The sequence below is a fragment of the Setaria viridis genome, chromosome 7, assembly GCF_005286985.2.
Source record: "Setaria viridis chromosome 7, Setaria_viridis_v4.0, whole genome shotgun sequence".
Classification (NCBI taxonomy): Eukaryota; Viridiplantae; Streptophyta; class Magnoliopsida; order Poales; family Poaceae; genus Setaria; species Setaria viridis.
The window spans coordinates 14,492,488-14,516,851 of NC_048269.2; the positions used below are offsets into that span (position 1 = coordinate 14,492,488).

At 44.0% G+C, this 24,364-nt stretch overlaps 1 protein-coding gene across 1 annotated transcript; it reads left to right on the forward strand.

Annotated features, from left to right (window-relative positions):
• The first annotated feature begins 1,422 nt into the window (after positions 1-1,422).
• Positions 1,423-10,171, forward strand: LOC140223446 (uncharacterized). The gene is made up of 9 exons (XM_072295287.1): positions 1,423-1,471; positions 2,801-2,870; positions 3,663-4,681; positions 4,774-8,093; positions 8,753-8,824; positions 9,117-9,248; positions 9,302-9,517; positions 9,935-10,018; positions 10,115-10,171. Exons 1-9 carry the CDS (start codon positions 1,423-1,425, stop codon positions 10,169-10,171), a joined length of 5,019 nt encoding a protein of 1,672 aa, XP_072151388.1.
• Positions 10,172-24,364: the final 14,193 nt, after the last annotated feature.

Here is a 24,364-nt window from a genome sequence, read left to right on the forward strand (position 1 = left end):
TAAATGCAAATGCAATGCAAATGCCATGTCTCCTGCCTTCATACTCAACAAAGTATGAAGCTGCACCGTTATGCCCAATAAACGATGCTGTACCGGTACGGTCGCGGCTATCAAGCGGCGAATTAACTCCATATGCCATGCATTGTGATGCAATGAAATGCAATGCCAAGACAGATCGCACAAAGAGAGTATACACCGCATATACCAGATAAGTCTCTCCTCATTTGACAACATAATCCTCATCATAATTATGCTAACAAGAGCCATTACTAAGTCATAAAGTAAAGAATAAGGCATATGTAATAACAACAGTAAGATGTGCATAAACTTGTAATTGAATGGATGATATTGGATAAGTTATCATTCTGAAATTTAAAGTGGAGGTAGAAAAAATAGCAAATTAAAGCTTGTAGCAACCACCGCTACGTTACTTGCCTCCCAATGAAGGAGATAGCCGCTCTAAGCGTGATCCGGAGCGTTACCACCTGTTTTGACACAATAAGATCAGAACATATCCTCAAACAACCATGTGCACACAGCAAGTAAAGCACCCATATAGCCCAACCCGTCAAACAAGCGACGATGGTAAACATCACCTAGGTTAACCGCAGCAGTGCTGCTTCACCTTTTTGTATCTTTAAAATTACAAAAGATATGACAGCAAGCAAATACATCTTAGAAAACTAAGGGATAAATCTTACAACTTTGTTCAGATCCTTTATTTTTAGCATAATACAAAGAGGGGTAAAACTGCAGTTGAATGTGAAGTACAGAATCTGTCTGAAATTTCGGGCAGCAGCATACAAAAATTCATATCTCCCAAACCCCTTGTCCAAAAATTCTAAACTTTTGTCAGGACATATATCTCTGAGAAACCTAAAACTTTGTTATTATGGGTTTCCACGAATTCCATCCTTAAGATCATCTAATACATCTCTGAACATCTGCTGTCAAAAATCTGGACATTCAGAAACAGCGTCCAAACAATATTCAATAACTGAAGGTATACTCCACCAAAAAATATGAAACTTGGACAGCAGTTACATCTCATAATTCTCTACAACTTTTGTATGATCCACTTTTGGAGGAGAAATCGTTTAGGTCACCAAAACTACAAGGACAGCAGCACTGCCCGAGCTACAGGACAGCACACCTTAAATCGACCTTCAAACCGTGTTTTCCCCAACAAATCCACTAATCCTCAGGACCAAGAACCTCCTAAAAACATCAATTAGCAGATCTAAAGTGGATTCACCTCACCTTGGTCGTTCCCCAAACCCTAGGGCAGCGGGAAGATATGGGGAAAGGACCGATCTACATGGAAGATGCACCTTTCTTGCTCCTCTTGTTGTCCTCGATCCGTTTTGCTAGTTCCCCCCAAGGGTTTGCTGCTGTAGAGAGGGGATTTAGGGAGGGGAAGCCATGGGAGAGCAGGGAAGGAGGAAGAAACGTGAGAAGGAAGAGAGGACCGGTCTGGATAAGATGGGAGGGGGGCAACGGGCCAGGGAAAAGGTTGGGCTGGCTGGGCCTTTGATTTTTTTTTTTAGTGTGTTACAAGGATCATGTAAGGAAATGTAAAAAAAATGAAGTAGGCCATATTTGGAAACTCAAAGTAACCTTCTGATGTATGTACTCCTGTCCGATGAAAATGATTTAGCTAGCCTGGCTTCATTGTTAAGAATTTGTTACAGATGCAATCTTGAATGAGGGGTGTCATAGCTACGGAATCAGCTAGAAATTACAGTAACCAATCCCTAGATTTGTGTAGCAACACATGATACACAGAGATCAGTGATTGAGATGGTCAGATGGATGAGTACATTTGCTTTGTACACTTTTCATTGAGACTTGCTATGGAAACACCTCATTACATCATCATCACTAACTTTTGAAGAAAAAAAAATTTCTGGCCTCACTATAGTATTTCTTTAGCGAGCCCAATCCAGCTCTCAGGCAGTATGGATAGCTCTTAAATCTCACTTTAGTATAACCAGATCGATATGTTTTGTCTGTTTTTGGCAAAGTTTGCATTCACAAGCTTGTTTGGAAGACATAAATTTTATGTTCTTGATCTGATTCAAAGACAATATCAAGCCTTGCTTGCTGTTGATTTAAAATACGCAAGTTAGGTCCGGTGCTTTAGCTTGTAGATTGAGAAAACATAAAAATCTGCAAGCTAGGGGGAGCAGATTGTTGGATTGTAACAATCTGTCCTGTGGACTGTTGCAATCTAGGATGAGAAAGCTCCTTGTTTGTTTCAGCTTGAGATTATGAAAGGTACAATCCACAACTCCAAGCTAAAACAAACAGGAACTTAGGATGGAGATGTAAGTTAGTATGTGAATATCTGACAAGCGAGGTTGCTTATTATCCATGAATTCTTTTGGGGATAGCATTAGATCGTACATTGCCTTCATGCCAATTTTTATTTGTTGTCATCTATCATCCATTCATCTCTTTGTTGCTCCCTCTTTTATTCTTACAATATAGGCTACTACAGTAAAAACCTATCCATAATGAACTTCCAAACTCATGATTAGATATTTAATATGACCATGTAAAAAAAGTAATATCAAGCATACTCTGCCGACTGATTTGAAACAGCGAAGTAGATTCATACTGTAGATATTACAAGTACTTCTGTAGGATGTGTTTTTCAATATTTATCACTAAGAGTGGTGCTCAATAGTGGTATTATATGACTAACCTAGATATCCTAAGCCTCGTGAAGCCATTAAACACAGAATTAATATTTTACTGTCTCATATAACTTCATAATATAATGTATAACTCTTTGCAGACAAACCATTTGAATCACCAACGCAACTCTTGGATCCCAAAGAGCAGAGAAGAAAAAGAGATAGAGAAAGGTATGCACGGATGAGTTATGAAGAAAAGCAGGAAAAACTGAAAAAACGTCGTGAAGCCTATCATCAACAAAAAAGAGAAAAATGCTCACAGATGACTGATCAAGAAAAGCAGCAAAAAATACAGAGAAAATGCATGCATGACAGGGAAAGATATGCAAACATGCAACCAAACGAAAAGAAAGCAAAGTTACAACAAGATTACGCTAACCGTGCACGATGACGTGACACTCTAAGCAAGAATTCAATTGCAATGGAGAACCCTGCAAATATTGCAACAGATAATTCAAAAAATGTTACTCAATTTGCCACAAGCATAAGACAAAGGAAACACGTAACACCAGGAGAAAGAGAAGCATTGCTAGCCTATCATGATGAAAAGTTGACAGATAAATCAATGGAAAAAACACCAGCCACATCAGATGAAGACTGTTCTACGAACACCAAAGTCATAGATGATCTAGAATCAATAAAACAACCAACAAACATGAAGAAAGGTAATACTGCTAATTGCATATATGACTCTCGCAATCAAATTATACATGCATCAATTTTTACAATGATAACAATCTTTCATGCACAGATATCCCCTATCCAATGTGTCCAGCCACCAAGGATGGAGAAGAACCAAATGAATCAATCATTGATGATGAACCATATGGTAAGGATATATACTAAATTTATATTCTCATGCAATAGAAAACAACATATAATTCACATATTTCTATGCAGATGACGATGGAGTTGTATATGAAGAAGATACCGATGAGGAGGATAACATAATTTCTGGTCAAGGTATGATAAACACATTAAAATATTTTCACATCACAATGTGAGTACTTCTCTAATTTCTTTAATCCTACGAATCATAGCAGAATGGGAAGATACGGAGGAACAAATAAATGAAAATGAGTCAACCATTCCAGAGCATTCAAACATCAATGATCCATATGATCTCGTCTATAGTAACATACCAGACAACACACACAAGCTCAAACCTGTTGAAAATTGCAAATATTGTGATGCAAAGAAATTTCACCACGAACCTGAAGGCCTATGCTGTCGAAAAGGACAGATAAAACTTGCAAATCTTGAGACACCACATCAGCTCATGAGACTATGGACAAGCAATGACTCTGATGCAATACATTTTCGAAAGAATATAAGGTTTTTCAATGGCCACTTCTCATTTACTTCTCTATATTGTCGCCTCGATAGAGATACAACAACAATGAAAAACAGCGGTATTTACACCTTCCGAGCACATGGTCAGATCTATCACAACATACGCTCATTTGGAAAAGATGGTTCAGATCCTAAGCATCTAGAACTCTACTTCTATGATGATGATACAACCCTAGAGCATCGTTACCGCTATTGCCGCAAGGAAATGTATGAGCAAGACAAACATGTATTACTCATTATAACCAATATTCTACGCAACAATCCATACTCTGAACAATTTAGGAGTTTGGGACAGGAAGAAAACCTTGAGGATTACCGAGTGATGTTGAACCTTGACCAAAGATTGGACCAGAGGACATACAACGCACCAATCACATCGGAGGTAGCTACAGTTTGGGTTGAAGGAAATGAACGGAGGAATACTTTTGACAGAAATGTAATACTACATGGGAACAACAACGAAATACAAGGAATCCGATCATACGCTGGATGCTACGATCCATTGTCTTATCCTCTGTTCTTTCCAAGAGGTGAATTGGGATGGCATGCCGATATCCCAAAGGTTGGAATTACTGCGGAAGATGTGATGAAAGCTCGTGCTAATCAAAATAACAAAAACAATGATCCAGGTAACTATTTCAAATATTAGTCTTCATAGTTACATATAATAATGAAATAATTGACTATGCAACTAACAATCAATTCTATATGACCAATGCAGATTCAAGTGGTAGAATGTGGGTAACCATGAGAGAATACTACTGCTATAAATTTCATGTGCGACCAAACATATTTAACCCAATACTATACGGCGGACGACTTTTCCAACAATTCGCCGTGGATACATACATCAAGATTGAGAGCTCACGACTGGACTTTATATGGAATCATCAGAAAGAAATAAGGGCAGATCTATACCAAGGCCTTCTAGATAGCATTCATGCGGGACAAGACAGGGGAGATGCGGTCGGCAAACGGACAGTGCTTTCATCATCATTTATTGGGGGTCCTCGAGACAAAATGCGTCGGTACCTAGACGCCATGGCTTTAGTTAGAAAATATGGGAAACCGGACATATTCCTCACAATGACATGCAATCCCAACTGGGAAGAGATCACAAATGAACTTGAGTTTGGTCAAACACCACAAGATCGCCCTGATCTTGTTGTTCGTGTTTTCAGAGCAAAACTAGAAGAAATGAAAAAGGAGTTGTTAGAAGAGCACATCCTAGGCAAGGTGAAGGCCTATACCTATGTTGTAGAGTTCCAAAAGAGAGGTCTACCGCACGCTCATTTCTTGCTTATAATGACCGGAAAATATAAGCTTACTTGTCCAGAGCAATATGATAGACTAATCTCGGCGGAGCTCCCAAACAAACAAAAGTACCCAGAGTTGTACAAGATGGTTATCAAACATATGATGCATGGACCTTGCGGTACATTGAATAAGAACTGTGCATGCACGAAGAATCGAAAATCGTGCAAGAACTATTATCCAAGGCCATTTAACGCTACTACCATTCAAGGCAAGGATTCTTACCCATTATACAGGCGACGCGATGATGGCCACAATGAAATAGTCCGAGGGCACAAACTAGATAACAGGTGGGTAGTCCCATACAACCCTTACCTCCTACAAATGTTCAATTGCCATATAAATGTCGAGGTATGCTCAAGCATAAAAGCTGTCAAATACCTATACAAATACATCTACAAGGGGCATGACCGTGCATCTGTATGTGTAAATGGGACAAGCGAAAAAGAAGACATCGATGAGATTAGACAATACAGAGACGCGAGATGGGTGACACCACCAGAGGCACTATGGAGGATATATGACTTCGAACTAAGCAAGACAAATCCTCCAGTCATGCAATTGCAGCTTCATCTTCCAAACATGCACATGGTTTCATACCATGGAAAAAAAGAAATAACGGAAGTTATCAACCGTGAAGGTGTTGAGAAGTCAATGCTAACGGCATACTTCGAAGCAAACAAAATACACGAAAAAGCACGAGGCATTCTATACCGTGATTTTCCAGAACATTATACTTGGCAAACCCAAGGGAAGTTTTGGCAACAGAGGAAAAGGAAAACATTGTACCAGGTTGGGAGAATCGTCTCAGCACATCCAGCCGAAGGAGAAAGATACTATCTTCGAGTTCTCCTGAACCATGTGAAAGGCGCAACCTGCTACGAAGACCTACGAACAGTTGATGCAAAAATATTGCCATCATTTCGTGAAGCTGCAGAGAGAAGGGGCCTCATTGAGGCAGACAACACGTTAGATGATTGCCTGACGGAAGCAGAGTTATTTCGGATGCCATCCTCACTGCGAAGGCTATTTGTGATGATTCTTGTGTTTTGTGAGCCCCACGATATCCGTGCACTATGGAACAATCACATCGAGGCAATGTCGGAAGACTATCGACGAAACTGCAAAAATGCAAGAACGGTCGAACAGATGGTACTAATCAATATTAGAGAAATGTTGCAATCGATGGGAAAAGACATACGATCATTTCCTCTTCCAGAGATCGACGAGCAAAATGACACAAAAGACAATACACCTAGGGAGATCACCGAGGAAGCCAACATCGAGGTGGACCCTGAGGATATGGAATTGCCTAAACACCTAAATGACGAGCAAAAGGCCGCCTACAATGAAATTCTAACAGCAATTGATAGAGATGAAGGAGGGCTATTCTTCGTAGATGGACCGGGAGGAACGGGGAAAACTTTTCTATACAGGGCATTGCTTGCAACAGTCCGTGGACAAGGAAAAATAGCTTTAGCAACAGCAACCTCTGGTGTCGCTGCTTCCATAATGCCCGGAGGAAGGACAGCGCACTCAAGGTTCAAAATACCACTAAGGATAGATGATGGGGCTATTTGTTCATTCACAAAACAAAGTGGGACAGCCAAGCTACTTCAGGCAGCATCGCTAATCATTTGGGATGAAGCATCGATGACTAAGAGGCAGGCAATAGAGGCACTGGACAAAAGCATGCGTGACATAATGGATGTACCAAATCTTCCATTCGGTGGCAAAACAGTGGTATTTGGGGGAGATTTTAGACAAGTTCTGCCGGTTGTACGAAAGGGTACAAGATCACAAATAGTAGATGCCTCACTACGCAGATCTGAACTCTGGAATTGCATGCGTCACATGAAGCTTGTGCGCAACATGAGGGCTCAAAATGACCCATGGTTTGCAGAATACCTATTGCGCATCGGTAATGGCACTGAGGAGACAAACGATAAAGGCGAGATACGTCTGCCCAAAAATATATGTATTCCACGCACAATGGATGATTCCGGACTTGATAAACTCATCGACAGCGTCTACCAAATGAACAACGCTTGCCTGGAGGATCCAAATTACATCACATCAAGAGCCATTTTATCCACGCGTAATGACTGTGTAGACCGCATAAATCTGAAAATGATTGAACGATTCCAAGGAGAAGAGATGGTCTATCACAGCTTCGATAGTGTAGAAGATGACCCACATAACTACTATCCCCCGGAATTCCTAAACACACTAATCCCAAATGGACTACCACCACATATGCTGAAGCTCAAGATTAACTGTCCAATAATACTACTCAGAAATATCGACCCAGCTAATGGACTATGCAATGGCACAAGATTGGTGGTACGAGGATTCCAGAAAAATGCAATCGATGCAGAGATTGTACTAGGACAACATTATGGGACACGAGTTTTCTTGCCACGAATCCCGCTGTGCCCCTCTGATGATGAGATGTTCCCATTCCGTTTCAAGAGGAAACAATTTCCTGTAAGACTAAGTTTCGCAATGACAATAAACAAAGCACAAGGACAAACAATACCAAATGTAGGCATCTACCTGCCTGAACCGGTTTTCTCTCACGGTCAATTATATGTCGCGCTTTCTAGAGCAACAACAGCCAAGAACATAAAGATACTAACAGCTGAAAATGATGATGAAGATGAGGACAACAAGCAGGAGAAAAGGAAAAAAAGGAAGACAAAAAGGGACATGTCAGATAAGAAAGAGGTCAATCAAAAAGACACAACAGATAGATACACGAAGAATATAGTGTATTCAGAGGTCCTCACCAAATAGGTACTAAGCTTTTTGTAAGTTCTATGAGAAATTACTCATAACGGTTTTATGCATGTGTGGACCAACTAAAGTTGATATTTATTATTTATGTTACAAATAGGTGATTCTCCTGCAAGCTACAACAAAACAACAAACTTTCTGAAAGGTAAGCCATGATTGCTGTACTCGGATTCCTATGGATTTCCTAGCTGAGACAAAAAAAACTAAAATTGCTATGGATTTGCTTGCTGTCCAGGAAAAAGACAATTGGTGCGAACTATGTAAAGATGCAGAAAAACATAGGAATATACTTTCCCTGTCCAATTAACATGTTCATTTTCTGAATTCAATAAAGCTGACAAAGGGTAGGCAAGCAAAAGAGATACTGTCGTTGGATGGTGTATGAAAAAGAGACTTTTGCAAAGGTATGTAATCTACAGTTATTTTCATATAATCTAACTGTGACAGTGATGGTAGTGAGCTTAGAAATGTTTTGTTTTATTTTATATGACTAGCAGAGAACAGATTATTCTATATACTGAATTCATTCATGTTCTAAAGACTTCAAAAATCCCTGATTATGTAATTACAATAAACTGTACTAATTTCAGGGATATAAGCTTCAACAAGTTGACAGGCCAAGTTCCAGCAAATTGTGGAGAAATGATGACACTGCAATATTTGTGAGTTAATAATTCTATGAGATTATTATTTTAACTTCCAACTTTTATCTTGATGTTTTTAACAAATGGCTTTCTATCCTGTGTTAAGTGTCACCTTTAATTTTCCAATGGAACCTCATTTCATCTGATGACAGAAACAAAGAAATTCCTGTAACTAACTTCCTGCCCCAGGTACTGCACTGCCAACTTCAATCAAAAATGTTTTCAGTCTGTTCCTGTTTGTTATATTAACATTTACCAGGGAGCAAAATATCCTAACGCCTAGGATAATATCTTATCAGCTGTTGTGCAGGAAATGTTACTTCATGACAGGATGCTTGCCAAGACATTTGGTCCTGGAAATACTACCCCGCTTATATCAGCAGCTATGAGGGGCCATATCAAAGTTGTTGAACTGTTGTTGGAACAAGATTACTTTGGATTGGTGAAATGGCCAGAGACAATGGAAAAAATGCCTTACATTTCGCTGCTCGACAGGGACATGTTGGAATTGTCAAAGCATTACTTGAGAAAGAGCCTCAGCTAGCAAGAAGAAATGACAAGAAAGGTCAAACTGCTCTTCATATGGCCGTAAAGGAAACAAGCTGTGATGTTCTTAGAGCCTTAGTGGATGCTGATCCAGCAATTGTAATGCTGACAGATAAAAATGGGAACACGGCTTTGCATGTCGCAACAAGAAAAAAGCGAGAAGAGGTATTACAAACTTTTAAAATCGATGTTACATCTGCAATGTGCATGTATCTGTTGAGAGCTGCTCATAATCCCCCTCGGTGATCATTGCTCTGTTGTCTATAGGAAACTGAAATTTCGTAGTTAGACATTAGCAAATGCTAACAACATGTGCAAATCCTAAAACATACACAAATTAGTTTGTTATAGCACCTGTCTGAATAGTGCTAGGCTGGTCACATGACACTTGAGTTAGTTTACTGACTAAACTTCTGTTTTTGTTGACAGTTCAAGCCAAGCATGGACAAGGAGAAGAACCCAATGTCTGGAATTATGGACTTAAAGAATACTTTAGGTTCCCCCATTTGGTTTTGAGAGCTGTTACTCGTGTGGCATGCATTCGCATAAACATGCTTGCTGAGATCCATAATCGGCCTGCAGGAACAAGTGGTTATACATGAACTGCTGTTCAACATCCGTTGGCCGGACCTAAAAGCTATCACAGAGAAGTACGAGCACCCCAAGGTACAACCATTACCTCAATTTGGTTGCTATTTTCGGCATGTTGTACTCTGTTAAAATTTGTCTGCTTAAACATGTTTACAATTTCGATGTCTGTAGACAATGGTATCTCCACAAGATATTCCTTCATCTTTCTTTGAAGACTGCAATGCTTAAACATGTTTACAATTTGGGTGTCTGTACACAATGGTATCTCCACAACATATTCCTTCATCTTTCTTTGAAGACTGCAATAAGTGAAGCCTGAAGACTAGAGAATATTTTTGGAGAAATTCTGCAGGAGATGCTGAAAATATTTTGATTGTAGGACAATTTAAATCGGTCAAGAAATGTGTCATTCCCAACTTTGAAAAAAGTTGCTACTGATCTTACCGTTCCCGTCACATTAGTAGCAATTGAAGCACTTTTGTACAGACCCGTAGCAACGCACGGGCATTACTGCTAGTACTAAAAAAACAAAAAAATTGCTCCAACAGATGACCTATATGGATTGCTATATCTAAAATATTAGGCTAGGATCTAAATTTCTCTCTTCAACATGCAAATATACTGATCCAACTCTGGATTGGTAAACTAGAAGTGGCGGGGAGGGCCGACTGCCTGCTTGGGACATTTCCGCGTTACGCCCACCGCCGGCTTTCCCTGGATGGCGACTCCTCCGTCAATCGGACCTCACTGCTGACCTCGCCGCCCACAAGCCCTCACCTCTCCACCCACCGAACCCCACCCTAGAGCTCGCCATCGCCCACCCTCACCCTCCTCGACCTCGATTTTGCCACTGCTGCCCCTAGCTAGCCGATCCGCTCCTGCCTGTCCGGCCATTGGCACACCACCGACTCCCACCCCAACCTCAGCGACGACGCCCGCCGTCCTCCAACCTATGCCAAACCCATCCTCCAACCTATAGCTACTCCGTGGGACCGAGATGGCCAGTGATAGAGGGAAAGAAGGAGGCAAGGAACATGCCTAGAAGTCATCGATTAGAGGCAATCACCGTTGATTAGCGCTCCACCGGTCAAGCCCGGTTGCGGGCGAGTGCCACCGTGCAGGCGCTCCACCGGGCCATCCTCGGCACGGGCAAGCTCCTCTGCACGGTCTTACCCACCGCGCAGGCGAGCTCCGCTAACCTTGCCTCGACATAGGCGAGCGTTGCCGCACGGGCGAGGGGGCGCGGCTAGGGGTGGCTGACGAGCTAGATCAGCTCGTTAAGGCTCGTTTTATAACGAGCTAGCTCAGCTAAGGTCATTAAGGTTGACGAGCTAATGGCTCGGTTTGTTCGAATGTTCGAGCCGACTCATTTGGCTCGCGAGCCGAGCATTGTTCAACATTAATGTTAAGATTAGTTATGATATTAACTAATATATGATAATTTAAGCATTCTAACAATATCTAAAATTTTAGCTCACGATGATATTAATGAAAAAAATAATATAAATCAATAAATTAGGATAATTTTAATGTATAGAGAATCAAAATATACTTAATTAATACAAAAATTGACTTGTAATCTGAACGACAAGTTTATTTTAACCAAATAATATAAATACAACTATATTAATAGAAAGTAAGTTTGGTAGAATCATCTTTATCAAGCCTAATGAGCTAATTGAACAGCTCACGGGCAGTTCACAAGCTGGCTCGTTAAGAAAATGAGCTAAAATTGAGGCTTAGCTTGGGTCGTTTAAAGATCAAGCCAAGCTGAACCAGTGAAACCAATAAATGTGCTGCGTCAGTTCATGAGCCTCGAGTTTTTTGGCCAGCCCTAGGTGCAGCGGGTGGAGGGAGCAGAGGGTGGCGGGAGAGTGGAGGAGAGGACGACGCAAGGGAGACGAAGGATTGGCAGAGAAGATAGGTTAATTTTGCAAATTGACCCAGTAAAAAGATTCCATTCATAGATAAGTCCTTGAGAGAAATATTGGTCATGGATTTTAGGTATACTTCCGGAGAAAGGTTCAATTTTTTTTGGCAAAACCTTCTCTCTCCTATACCTAAAACCAGTTTTAGGTATACAAGCTTACCAACTGTACTGGAGATATTCTAAGTGCAACCAAACCAAATTTTAGAGCCTTTGTCTGTCGACTTTTTGGGCTTCAACTTCACTGTGTAGCTGATGAGCCCACGTGCTTGTGTTGGAGGTTCAGGTTCCACTCTTTCTCGCCGATGAGCAACCTTTGGCAAGCAAATTCATAATAGGAATCCTTGCACATGTGGTGCACGTGCGCGTTCACCTGCCAGTGTTTCAATCAACCATGGCAACTAGTGGCAGATTTAGAAAAATTGTTAGAAGGGACTCTTGCCTTCATCTTCTACCTCTAGGTTCTCCTTTCAAGCTTCAATGGATATAAATTTGGTAGGGGGGCTTAGGTGGGGCTCCATAGCTCTAGCAACGGTATGAGGGGCTTGAGTCCCGTCCGCCCCGATGCTAGATCTGCCCCTGATGGCAACCAACGGGATTCCACGACATAGGGACACGTTGACAGCAGACAGCATAGGCTCAACCTCGACTGGCAATGCATGCAAGTTACTCCCAGACAGTGTAGAGGAGACTGCAGCCTCGGGTCTCTCAAAGACGGGGGAGCTTCAATGCATGTTGTGACTGGTTGCTCAGGACTTCGGTGCTTTGGGGATCCCATACCTAGAGTTCTCAGATCTCGGCTGGCCCTTTAACGAGGGGGAGATCTAAGAGGTGATTAAGAACCTTCCTCTCGACAAGGAACCTGGGCTTGATGGCTTCGCTAGTCGCTTCTATAGGTCGACCTGGCATGTTATTAAGAGAGACATCGTAAGAGCTTTCGATGCCCTCTCTTTCATGGATTTTCGGAGCCTCCACCATTTGAATGATGCAATATCAGTCCTCTGGCCCAAGTAGGTCGATCCCATGTCATTGGGGGACTACCACCCAATTAGCCTCATTCACAGTTTTGCAAGATCTTCTCCAAGGTGTTTGCGAACTGCTTCACCCCCCACTTGCATTGTTTGGTCTCACCAAACTAGAGCGCTTTCATAAAAGGTCGACACATACAAGACAACTTCCGGTACGCCCATTGAACGGCTAAGGTCTTAGTGGGGTCCCGAGGACCATGCTCAAGGTGGACCTCACTAAGGCCTTTAACTCAATTTCTTGGGTCTTCCTGCTGGACCTCCTCTCCACTATCGGTTGTCAGAGGACTTGGTCCGAATGGATCTCAGCATTACTCTCCACGGCTAGCGTGAAGATCTTTATGAATGGTGCCCCCGTGGGGAGAATTTTCCATGGTCGCGGGCTCAGACAACGCGATCCACTCTTGCCGATGCTCTTCATTCTAGTTATGGAATGTTTCAACGCTATGGTCAACACGACTGAGGGTCAAGGCTTGTTCACTCCTTTGGGACAGTCAGCAATCAGGCACCGCATCTCCCTGTATGCTGATGATGTGATCATCTTCCTTTCACCGGTCGAGCAGGATCTTCTACTGATCAAAGAGATCCTTGGGCCTCAGGGTTAGCTGCTAACTACACCAAGAGTCAGGCATACCCCATTAATTGTTATGAAGAGGAGCAGGTCGCGGAGTTTCCTTGCTCCTACTTGGGAGTACCTCTCTCGATCTACAAGCTGCCTAAAGCGTATATACAACCCTTGTCAACAAAGTTGCTAAATGACTCCCAGCTTGGAAAGGGAGACTTCTCAACAGGAGTGGTCGCTTAATTTTGGCAAATTCAACTCTCTGCGCCATCCTTGTTCACATTTTGAGGCCATTGCTATCTCACCCTGGGCTATCAAAACCATCAAGATGTTAGTCAGAGGATTACTATAGTGTAGATCTGAGGCAGTGGCGGGAGGTAAATGTGCGGTCGCTTGGGTCAGCATTAGTTGCCCTAAAGAGCTCAGGGGCCTTGGCATCCCCAATCTTCAGCTTATAGGGATGTCCTTTAGGATGCGCAAGTTATGGCTCGCCCGAACTGACAGTGCTTGAATTTGGAAGGGCTTTCGCCTAGCGGAAAACGGACTCGCTACAGCCTTCTTCAACACATCTGCCTCTATTCAGGTCGTCAACGGAGAGGGTGCTTTGTTCTGGAAGGACAACTGGATCACTAGTTGCTCCATCCAAGCGCTAGCACCAAACCTTTGGGCGGTCGTCCTGGTTCGCACAATGAACTCGCGTACGGTTTTGCAGGGTGTTGCAAATCGGCAATGGGTTCGGGACATTTTGCACTCACCATGCAAGTGATCGTGCAATATCTACGGATTTGTGACTTGTTTCGAGACCTGAACCTTTCTTAGGTACCGTACAGGTTCGTTTGGCACTGGTCAATATCCGGGGAGTTTTCTTCAGCCTCTGCATATCGGGCTATGATCTTGGGCCGCACAGAACTGCTGGGCGCTGCCCAGTTATGGGAGGTGCAGGCACTGGGAAAATGCCGCTTCTTCGGTTGACTGGTTCTACACGGTTGCTGCTGGACGTCTAACCAGCTCCGGCGCCATGGACTACAGGATAGGGATGAGTGCCCACTATGTGCTTAAGAAGTCGAAACCTTAGACCATTTGCTCACATGCTAGGTCCACAGTAGGGAAACTTGGTTCTGGGTGCTTCGGTACCTCTAGCTTCAGGATCTAACACCATTGGTAGAGCCCCCCTTCGCAGATTGGTGGATGTAGGACACGAAGCGTGTTGTTCCGAAGTTCCATTGCAAAGGTTTTGATTCATTAGCCTGGTTGGTTGCATGGTCGCTTTGTGTCACACCCAGTTTTAAAGGCCAAACTAGATGACTTTAGTAAATATCAAAAATAGTGTTAAAACATAAAGAGAGAGTTTCATAGATAACATAACCAGAAATGAGATAAAAATCTCTAGTATAAGCATCGGATCTCCAACAACTCCACAGGCAGTTGACTGGGGAAATGTACACCTAGCAAATCTTCAAAGTCTTCAACAGATTTTTCTTGTACTGAACAACAGATATAGTAAGTGTGAGTACATTTATGGTTGGTACTCAGCAAGTGTGGGGAAATATGTAGTGTAAGACCTAGTCAAGGAATAGCTGATTGGTTTACTGCATTTAAGCGTAATTTTAAAGTTGGTCAAGTTTTATTAGCATGCTATTTACTAGAATATAAATTTGTACCACCCAATTAAGTATAAGAGCAAGAATATATCACGAACATAAATAAAACATAAATATGACACATGTTAATAATTCTTCAAGTTCAATTATCATGCGAGGGTCCAGGCCACTCTTGACCGTGAGCACGGCTGATATACTAGTTTTACACTCTACAGAGATTGTACACTTTCACCATAAGTCGCGTAAAAGTCCAAGAGAAGTTTAGACCCAATCATGTTGTGCAAAAGTATGTACTTATTGTCGGCCATACACCTATGGTCCACTGGGAAGCTTGGACAATCCTACAATACTAGGCTGTACACCAAGACGTATCAGACAAGAAGACTACGGTGCAGGACGGCGTGGTCTATGTGGCAGACAAGGACTAGTCATGAATTAGGAAACTATTCATAGCAACTAGAGTAGGACTTTCTGGTTGAATCCAACTAGTACTCTTGTACAACAATTGATCTATAACCCTGCCCCCAGCAATATAAGGCGAGGCAGGGACCCCCTCCAAACATCTCATCAATCAATACAATCCAACCAACACACAGGACGTAGGGTATTACGTGACATAAGTAGCCCAAACCTATCTAAATCATGTGTTCGCGTTCACCTTCGAATTCTTGGTCTTCGACGAGCCCCACGCATAAAACACTATGTTGGGTACCCCCTCAGTAGGTTGCCGGGTCTAAATACCGACAGCTGGTGCGCCAGGTAGGCGATCTCGCTAAAGATCCACTAGCGAACTCGATGACTCCTGTCATCATCAACCGTCGCGTTCAAAAAAGGCGTAACGTTCGTCTTCGACTCCTGCATCTACATCGCGGATGGCACTGGGAACTTCTGCCGCCACATTGCACCAACCCTGGAGGAGAAGCACTACGACATCAACCTCCATCGCCAAGCTCTAGTGGACTTCGTTGAAAATTCAACAAAATTTTTGACCTCTTTTGAGGTCCCAGGGGTGAGTCCATGTACAACTCGACTTGTACCACCAGTTGGACTAGTTCCCGCGAGCTAGCGCTCGAGACATCGTGCGAATTGGTCTACAACACAAGTCAGTTCCCGTTCGAACTCTGCAACACGGGCACCATCTACCAAACTTCCTTGTCCAGATCCCAATCCAACTCGAATTCGATCGAGGACTTCGACTACTACTCGGATCCGGACGAGGAGATTCCCTTATCGGGTCCACAGCAGGGCCTGGTAATCACATCTACTCCACAAGGCAGATTCATCTACTAGCCCGGCATGAAACCATCTGCCCTCGTTAGGGGCAATGAGTCATGCCTCGTCGCGTACCTTGACAACCTCCCATACCAAGATGGGACACCTCTATATTTTATCTATGAAGAAGGCAACCCTACGGAGATCATCACGTCAAGCTCGGGTAGTTTCTCCCTAGAGCGAGAACTACTTGCCAATATCACTCCTCAAAGAGCCAATGATGATGGTGGAGAGCAACTGAAAAGGACTCCACGACGCGAGTGCCATCCAGACGACGTGTCAGCGGATGAACTCTCAGCCAATATTCAAGGAGAAGAGATAGAAGATCAAAGGGCATGCCGGCGAGCAAGAAATACAAAGCGAGCAGAACATCCAGCTGCCTTGCAAACGACCTACCCATCATGAACCTGGATCAAGCATTCGAAGTAGGTTTAGTGCGTCAACATAACACTCCTCTCACCGTCATCGCCTCCATTGACATGCTCACTTGGGAGATGACGCAAGAGAAGTACACCAGGCAACTAGCTTTCCTAGCAGAGCACATGTTCGAACTACTCGATCGACAGAGTCCGATCCACTCAGTCCGATGCACCTCCTCCCACCATGGCAGCAGCGGCAGGCATCCAAGTCGCCACGAAGCTGCTAGAAACAAGGTTCCTAGGATTGAGTAACCCAGGGCAGGTCAACACAAGGCGGAAGGAAGTCGGGTGGGACCTTCGGGTGGCCTTGGCCCCCGTTGGCCTTACTCGAAACCTGAGGAACCTTGCAACCTTCACCAGCAGATTAACTAGAATCATGATGTGCATGACATCATTGAAGGGCGCTGCCATGAATGCAATCAAGAAGTTGACTACTTGGGAGAAGACACTGATGGGTTTCCTGTCTTTTCAAACTGAGTACGCAAGACGACTCTACCCGACAAGTTCAAACTTCTGGGTATCAGCAAGTACGACAGCAAGCAGGACCCAGTCCAATGGCTGAGGTGCTACTCCTTAGCGGTCCAAGCAGTAGGAGGAAACGATGACACCAAGGCCATCTACTTCCCTATCTGCATGGAGGTAGGGCCACTCAGTTGGCTCGAGTCTATGAAGAAGAACTCCATTGATACATGGAGTCACCTAAAAGCGGTGTTCATGAACAACTTCGCCTGAGCAATGCAATGCCTCGGCAGCTGGATCGACTTGTCGGAAATCAAACAGCAACAAGGCAAGACTTTGCATAGTTTTCTACGCTATTTCTTCGATAAGAAGGTCATTGTCATGGACATCACAGAGAAGGACGCCATAGAGTGCTTCCAGAACGGTCACTACGACCGCCGGATGTCCACAGAGTTTGGTAGAAATCGCCTGTAAGATATCAAGTCTCTCAAGACAATGATACAAGCTTGGGCAGATGAATAAGACAAGGAGATTGAGTGGTTTGAATCTAACCATAATAGAGGCCAGAACAACAACAACCAAAGCAACGGCCAAAGTAACAGCAAGAATCGCAACGATCATTCCAACGATAACCGAGGCAACTACTCGGGAGGTCAAAACCGCAAGAGGAAGCCAGACAATACTATCACGGCAATGTCCCAATCCTCCAAAAAGAGCGGTGGAAATCATGAGAGGACTCCTTTCAAGAAGCTCCTGAAAAAGCAGTGCTTATGGCACCCAAACTTCAAACACTCTGCGATGGACTGCATAAGTCTTCATAGAGTCATGAAAGATATACCAGAATCTTCTGGAGCTAAAGACAAAGGAAAGGCCAAAGAACGGAGACGAGGATGACAACGGGAAATTCTAGAACCCGTCCAACACCATCAATGTCATATTCGGCGGCACTCCAGGTACTGCTACCAAGCGGTCCTAGAAGTTAACCCTCCAAAAAATCATGTCCATTGAACCAGCAACGCCTACATTCCTTAAGTGGTTCGAAGTGCCAATCACCTTTTCAAGAAAAGATCAGTGGACTAGTTTCTCTGACCCAGGACACTATCTTCTCATCCTGTATCCAGCCATTGTAGGCTCTCGCCTCACAAAAGTATTCATCGACGGCAGCAGCGGCCTCAACGTGCTCTTTGCCAAAACTTTGAGAAAGATTGGCCTTGACGTATCAGACATGCTCACCCCAATGAACTCTTCATTCTATGGGATTGTCCCGGGTAACGCAGCTGTACCCCTTGGTCAGGTGGTTTTGACAGTTACTTTTAGGACCAAGGATCATTACCGGACCGAGTACATCCGGTTCGAGGTGGCTGACTTTGAAACTTCTTATCATGCCATCCTCGAAAAACCAGCACTCGCCAAGTTCATGGCTATCCTGCATTACGTGTACCTAGTACTCCAAATGCCGGGACCCAAGGGAGTACTCTCCCTACGCGGAGACTTGAAGAGATCATACGACTGCAATACAGAAGCTATGGAGCTAGCAGCGACTACTCAAGTGCCAAACTCCATGATGCAAGTCTTCGCCGCCTCCAAGAAATTGTCCCCGACAAAACTCGAAATCTCAGAGAAGAAGTCGGGGGCAACCAAGGTCAAGCTGGCAGGAGAGGTTGACCTCAACGCCATTGACCTCGAGATTGCTGATAGCCCTAAGACAGCACCGATTGGCTCAGGGCTGGATCCCAAATAGGAAGATGCGCTCGTCAGCTTCCTTTAGGCCAACCGAGACATCTTCACATGGAAGCCATCTAATATGCCGGGGGTGCCCAGGGAGTTGATCGAGCACTCACTCAATGTGGATCCCAAAGCTGCACCCAAGCGACAACGACTACGCTGGTTTGCCCAAGACAGAAGAGAAGCCATCAAAAAAGAGTTGGCCAAACTACTTGCAGGTCCTTCATCTAGAGTGGTTGGCTAACCCTATCTTGGTGCGGAAGAAGAACAACAACGAGTGGAGGATGTGTGTCGACTACATAGACCTCAACAAGCACTGTCCAAAGGATCCCTTTGGGCTCCCTAGGATTGATTAAGTCATCGACTCGACGGTTGAATGCGCTCTACTCTATTTCCTCGACTGCTACTCGGGGTATCAGCAGATAGCACTCAAGGAAGAAGACCAGATAAAGACCACTTTCAGCACCCCGTATGGAGCTTTCTGCTACACCATGATGTCCTTCGGGTTGAAGATCACAGGTGCCACATATCAATAAGCCATCCAAGAGTGCTTCAAGAACCAGCTACACCGCAACGTAGAGGTGTACATGGACGACGTGATCATTAAGACTAGAAATCCTGATGATTTCATTTTGGATCTAGAAAAAACCTTCGCAAGCCTGCAAGCATACCGGTGGAAACTGAACCCAACAAAGTGTGTGTTTGATGTACCCTCTGGAAAACTACTCGGGTCATCATCAGCCATCGAGGAATCGAGGCCAATCCCAAGAAGATTGCTGCCGTCACCAACCTGCATGCTCCATCGTGCATCAAGGACGTCAAGAAGCTGACTGGATGCATGGTGGCCCTAAATAGATTTATCTCAAGACTTGGGGAATGGGAACTACCGTTTTTCAAACTACTCAAGCAGCAAGACAAGTTCCAGTGGACTGAGGAGGCGGAGCAAGCCCTTCAAAAGTTGAAGGACTTTCTATCAATGCCACCAGTCCTTATGGCACCTACTCCCAATGAAGACTTGCTGCTCTACATCACTGCGAGTACTAACATTGTCAGCACAGGGATCGTGGTAAAAAGACCAGAACCAGAGCATGTATACAAAGTACGGAGGCCCATCTACATCATCAGCGAGGTGTTGTCAGACTCCAAAACTAGGTACCTGCAAGTATAGAAGTTGCGATACGCAATACTACTCACCTCATGGAAGCTACGACACTACTTCCAGGAACACAACATCTCCATCATCACAGACTTCCCCTTGGGAGACATACTCCACAACAGAGATGCAACTGGTAGAATCTCCAAGTGGGCAGTAGAACTCAGAGCCTTGTCCTTGGAATTCAAACCAAGGACTGCTATCAAGTCGCAAGGACTAGTCGATTTCATAGCAGAGTGGTGGGAAAATCAAGTACCCGCACCGACAAAACGACCAGAGCATTGGGTCATGTACTTCGATGGATCACTTAAGCTCAAGAGTGTTAGCACAGGAGTACTCTTAATCTCTCCCAAAGGCAAACAACTCAAATATGTTCTGCAATTCTTCTAGGAGGTTTCCAACAACGAAGCAGAATACAAAGCATTATTGCACGGGCTCTGCCTAGCAGTCTCGCTGGGAAGATCATCATAAGGACAACATGGATGCGTACTACCTCAAAGTACGCAAGCTGGAGAATAAGTTCTCTGGCCTGGAATTCCATTGCGTGGCTTGTGACAACAACGTAGCTACAGCCATCTTGTCCAAGCTCAGGTCAACTCGTGCCCAAGTCCCAACTGGGGTCTTTGTCCATGAACTATACAAACCATCCATACAGGAGCCGGCACCAAATAAAACCACCGATTGAGGCAATAATGCGCCAGACCAGGAGGTTATGATGATCGATGTAGATTGGAGAACCTCCTTCATCGACTACATCAAGGCGCACAAGTTGCCTCCCGACAAGACAGAAGTAGAGCAAGTCTCACGGCGTGGTAAGAACTACGTTCTAGTCGGGGACAAGCTCTACAAACGAGGTGCATCATCAGGAGTACTCATGAAGTGTGTCTCACGTGAAGACGACAAGGACATACTGGAGCAGATTCACAAAGACATCTGCGACAACCATGCATCATCTAGAATGGTCGTCGACAAAGCTTTCAGAGCAGAATTATACTAGCCTACAGCTCCCAGAGACGCCAAAGAATTAGTCCGCTGGTGCCAAGGTTGTCAATACTTCACCAAGTAGCAGCACGTCCCTGCCTACAAGCTAATCACCATACTGCCTTCCTAGGCCTTCGCACGCTGGGGGCTAGACATGATTGGCCCTCTGCCTATGGTGCCCAGGGGCTTCAACCAAGTACTCATGGCAATCGACAAGTTCACCAAGTGGATCGAGGTGAAACCTGTGACCTGTCCCAAGGCAGACAGGGTACTCGACTTCCTCGACGAGATCGTATGTCGGTACGGCTTCCCCAATTGCATCATCATAGACCTGGGCTCGAAGTTTAACAATCACGAGTTCTACGAGTACTACGAGAATAGCGGGATCGATGTTCGGTATGTCTTTGTCTCTCATCCGCGGTCCAACGGCTAGGATGAGCGCACCAACAAGATGGACTGGAAGCTCTCAAGAAGTGACTACACAGCATTGGCAACACCAAAGAAGGCAAGTGGCTCAAGGAGCTGCCCAATGTCCCCTGGTCTACGGATCAAAAGCCGTCCTCTCCGCCGACGTCATGTGGAAATCTCCAGTAGTCAAGCATTACGAGGAGGGTGTGGCTGAAGAAACAAAGCGTCTAGACTTAGACAGCCTCGAAGAAGCTCACTGTGCAGCACTCGTCTAGTCAGCAAGGTACCTTGATGGAATTCGCCGTTATCATGATCACAATGTTAAAGAATGTTCATTCAACACAGACAACATGGTCCTCTAGCGTATTCAAGACACTGAGGGGTTGCGCAAACTCACCTTGGGAGGGGCCTTACATCGTCTCCAAGGTCACTAAACCTAGGTCATATAGGCTCCAAACTCACACTGGTGAAGAAGTCGATAACTCGTGGAACATTGAACACTTGTGTCGATTCTACCCATAGTCTACATACTCATATAAACCGGCCATCGGCCATAGTTGTATAGTTACAATTTAACAAAGCAGAGTTATTTTTTGTCACAAAAGACTAGTCTCTGCCCACTTGCAACTTGTACTCACAAGTCTGCACACTTATCTTTCAGGTTATTCAACTCGTTGGATAGCAACAACTTGCGCAGAAGCAAGCCTGCATACACAAATCTCGAGTTAATCAGCTCCTTGGACAAATCTGCCCACCGACAGTCTTCACAAACAAAAGTCGTCAAACAACTTGGGAGTTATCTATACTAGCCGAGTCCTCATCTAGACAAGTCTGTCTAGCCACAGCTTGTAATAACAAGTTCGCAAATTCTAGGGTCTTCGAAGCACAACTCCTAAACAATCCAGAGAGGTTGCAAAGGAAAGCTCCATTCCATGAAGTCCTGAAGAGTCTACTCGCTTGAAGAGTTTGACTACCTAGATAGACGAGTACTGCAGCTCCAAAGAGGAGTCACATCGTAAAGGTACTCTACATAGTGTATTTGAAGAGGCTTCCAGGAGCAGCCTTGTACGCGGACTGACTACCAAATGAGTGAACATCTAGGTAGTCCATGAGATGCACTAAACTGAAGGAATTCAAACAAGTCAAGAAGCAAACAAAAATTGCAACAAGACTTCAAACAATTTGCAATAACATAATTTTTTTTACATTACAGACAACTGGTCTTGTAGATTCACTCAAGGTCTATCTAACTGGCTACTTCCTGAGCTATGGGAGCCATCTCCTCCATGTACTGCTGGAACTTCTCATCAGACAGTCCTAGGCAATGCCTTCCGCTACAGACGCCAAGTTGGCTTGTGGGTAGAACGACTTCACTATTGCTAGCAACTGCTTGGAGACAGATTCCTTAGTCTTCTTCACATAGCTAGTGAACTTCTCGGGTACATCCTTGAGTCTCTCTACCAAGGACTGGGGCTCCACGCTGTGGCGGAACCGCCCAACTTAAGCTGGTTTAAATGCGCTTAATCGCCGTTGGAACGGCAATTATCCGAAGCGCACTTAAAACAGCATAAGTCCGGTAGTCCGTCGAATGTCCCTAGGACTCCTCGAAGGATCCACGGCGTGTCTCATAACCATACATCAGGATAATATCCGCGATGGGATAATATCAACAAACATTACATTTTTACATACATAATTAAGAGATACGAGTTATTACAGGACATAAGTTGAAACAAACTTAGTGATGCAGTGTTAGACAAACTCTAAGATTTAAACATAAATAGTTCAGGAGAAGATGCGTAGGTAAACTGTTCTCTAGGGTATTGTGAGACTCAAGTCAATACCCTAGGGCTTCGGGGTCTCCTCCTCTGTAGCCTCCTGTGGAGCTTCTGAAAGATAACCACAAGGGGAAAACCCTGAGTACGGGGTACTCAGCAAGTCTTACCCGACTAACCAATATAATAGTTTTTCTTTGGAATGCAAGTCAGCCTTTGGGTATGCTTGGTTGACACAACTTTTTGCCGAAAAAGCTTACTACGAGTAAAGCCTTAGTTTTATCTTTTATTTGGGTTAAGTCATTACCTAACCGTTCTAAGTGATAACAGAAGTAAAAGCACCCATAGCTGTTAAATCATACATTACTTGACAACAGGAGATTTTAGATTGCATGAATTAATACTACGATGCTCAACAGCGATCAAGTGCATTCATAACCGAGAATTGCAGCGATCCGGACCCATTTACATCCTGCAGGAGAGTACCCTGATCACCAGCATTATACGACTGTCCAGGTCGTACTAACAACCTCTCGATTAGCAAAGTCAATGATTAGGAACACGACTACCCGGACCCAGGGATGCACCCCCACATGGGACCCCACGTCTGACCTGATCTCCATGTGAGTTTCAGGCTACACCCCTGCCAATCTCCAGCACGTCAAGCGCGGGTACGAAGCATTCCTGATCATAGAATTTACTAATCTACTGGGCTTTACTGGTCCCATACCCAGTAAGTGATCAGATGCTTATCACTTGATCAACAGTTAAGACACGAATCGGGCCTTAATCAAATTAATCTAGCAGACAGAACTATATCTCTAGCTTCTGTCCGTTTTCATATTCCAAACTATCCTTCATAAGCAACATGTATGACTTAAGAGTTTTCCTTAAGGTTGGTAAACCAAGCATGTAAGCAAGTAAGCAATTCTGGACTTGGGTAGTTTCTAAGATTTGAACAAGTGGCAAAGATGTCCTTAAATCAAGGCATGATCATACACAAGAATGGGTTTCAATCAACTCCTAGACTTAGTGCATACAAATAACAATTAACCTACAACTCGTCACATGAAATAATGACTCCAAAAATAGATAGGTATAAATGCACCGGGGC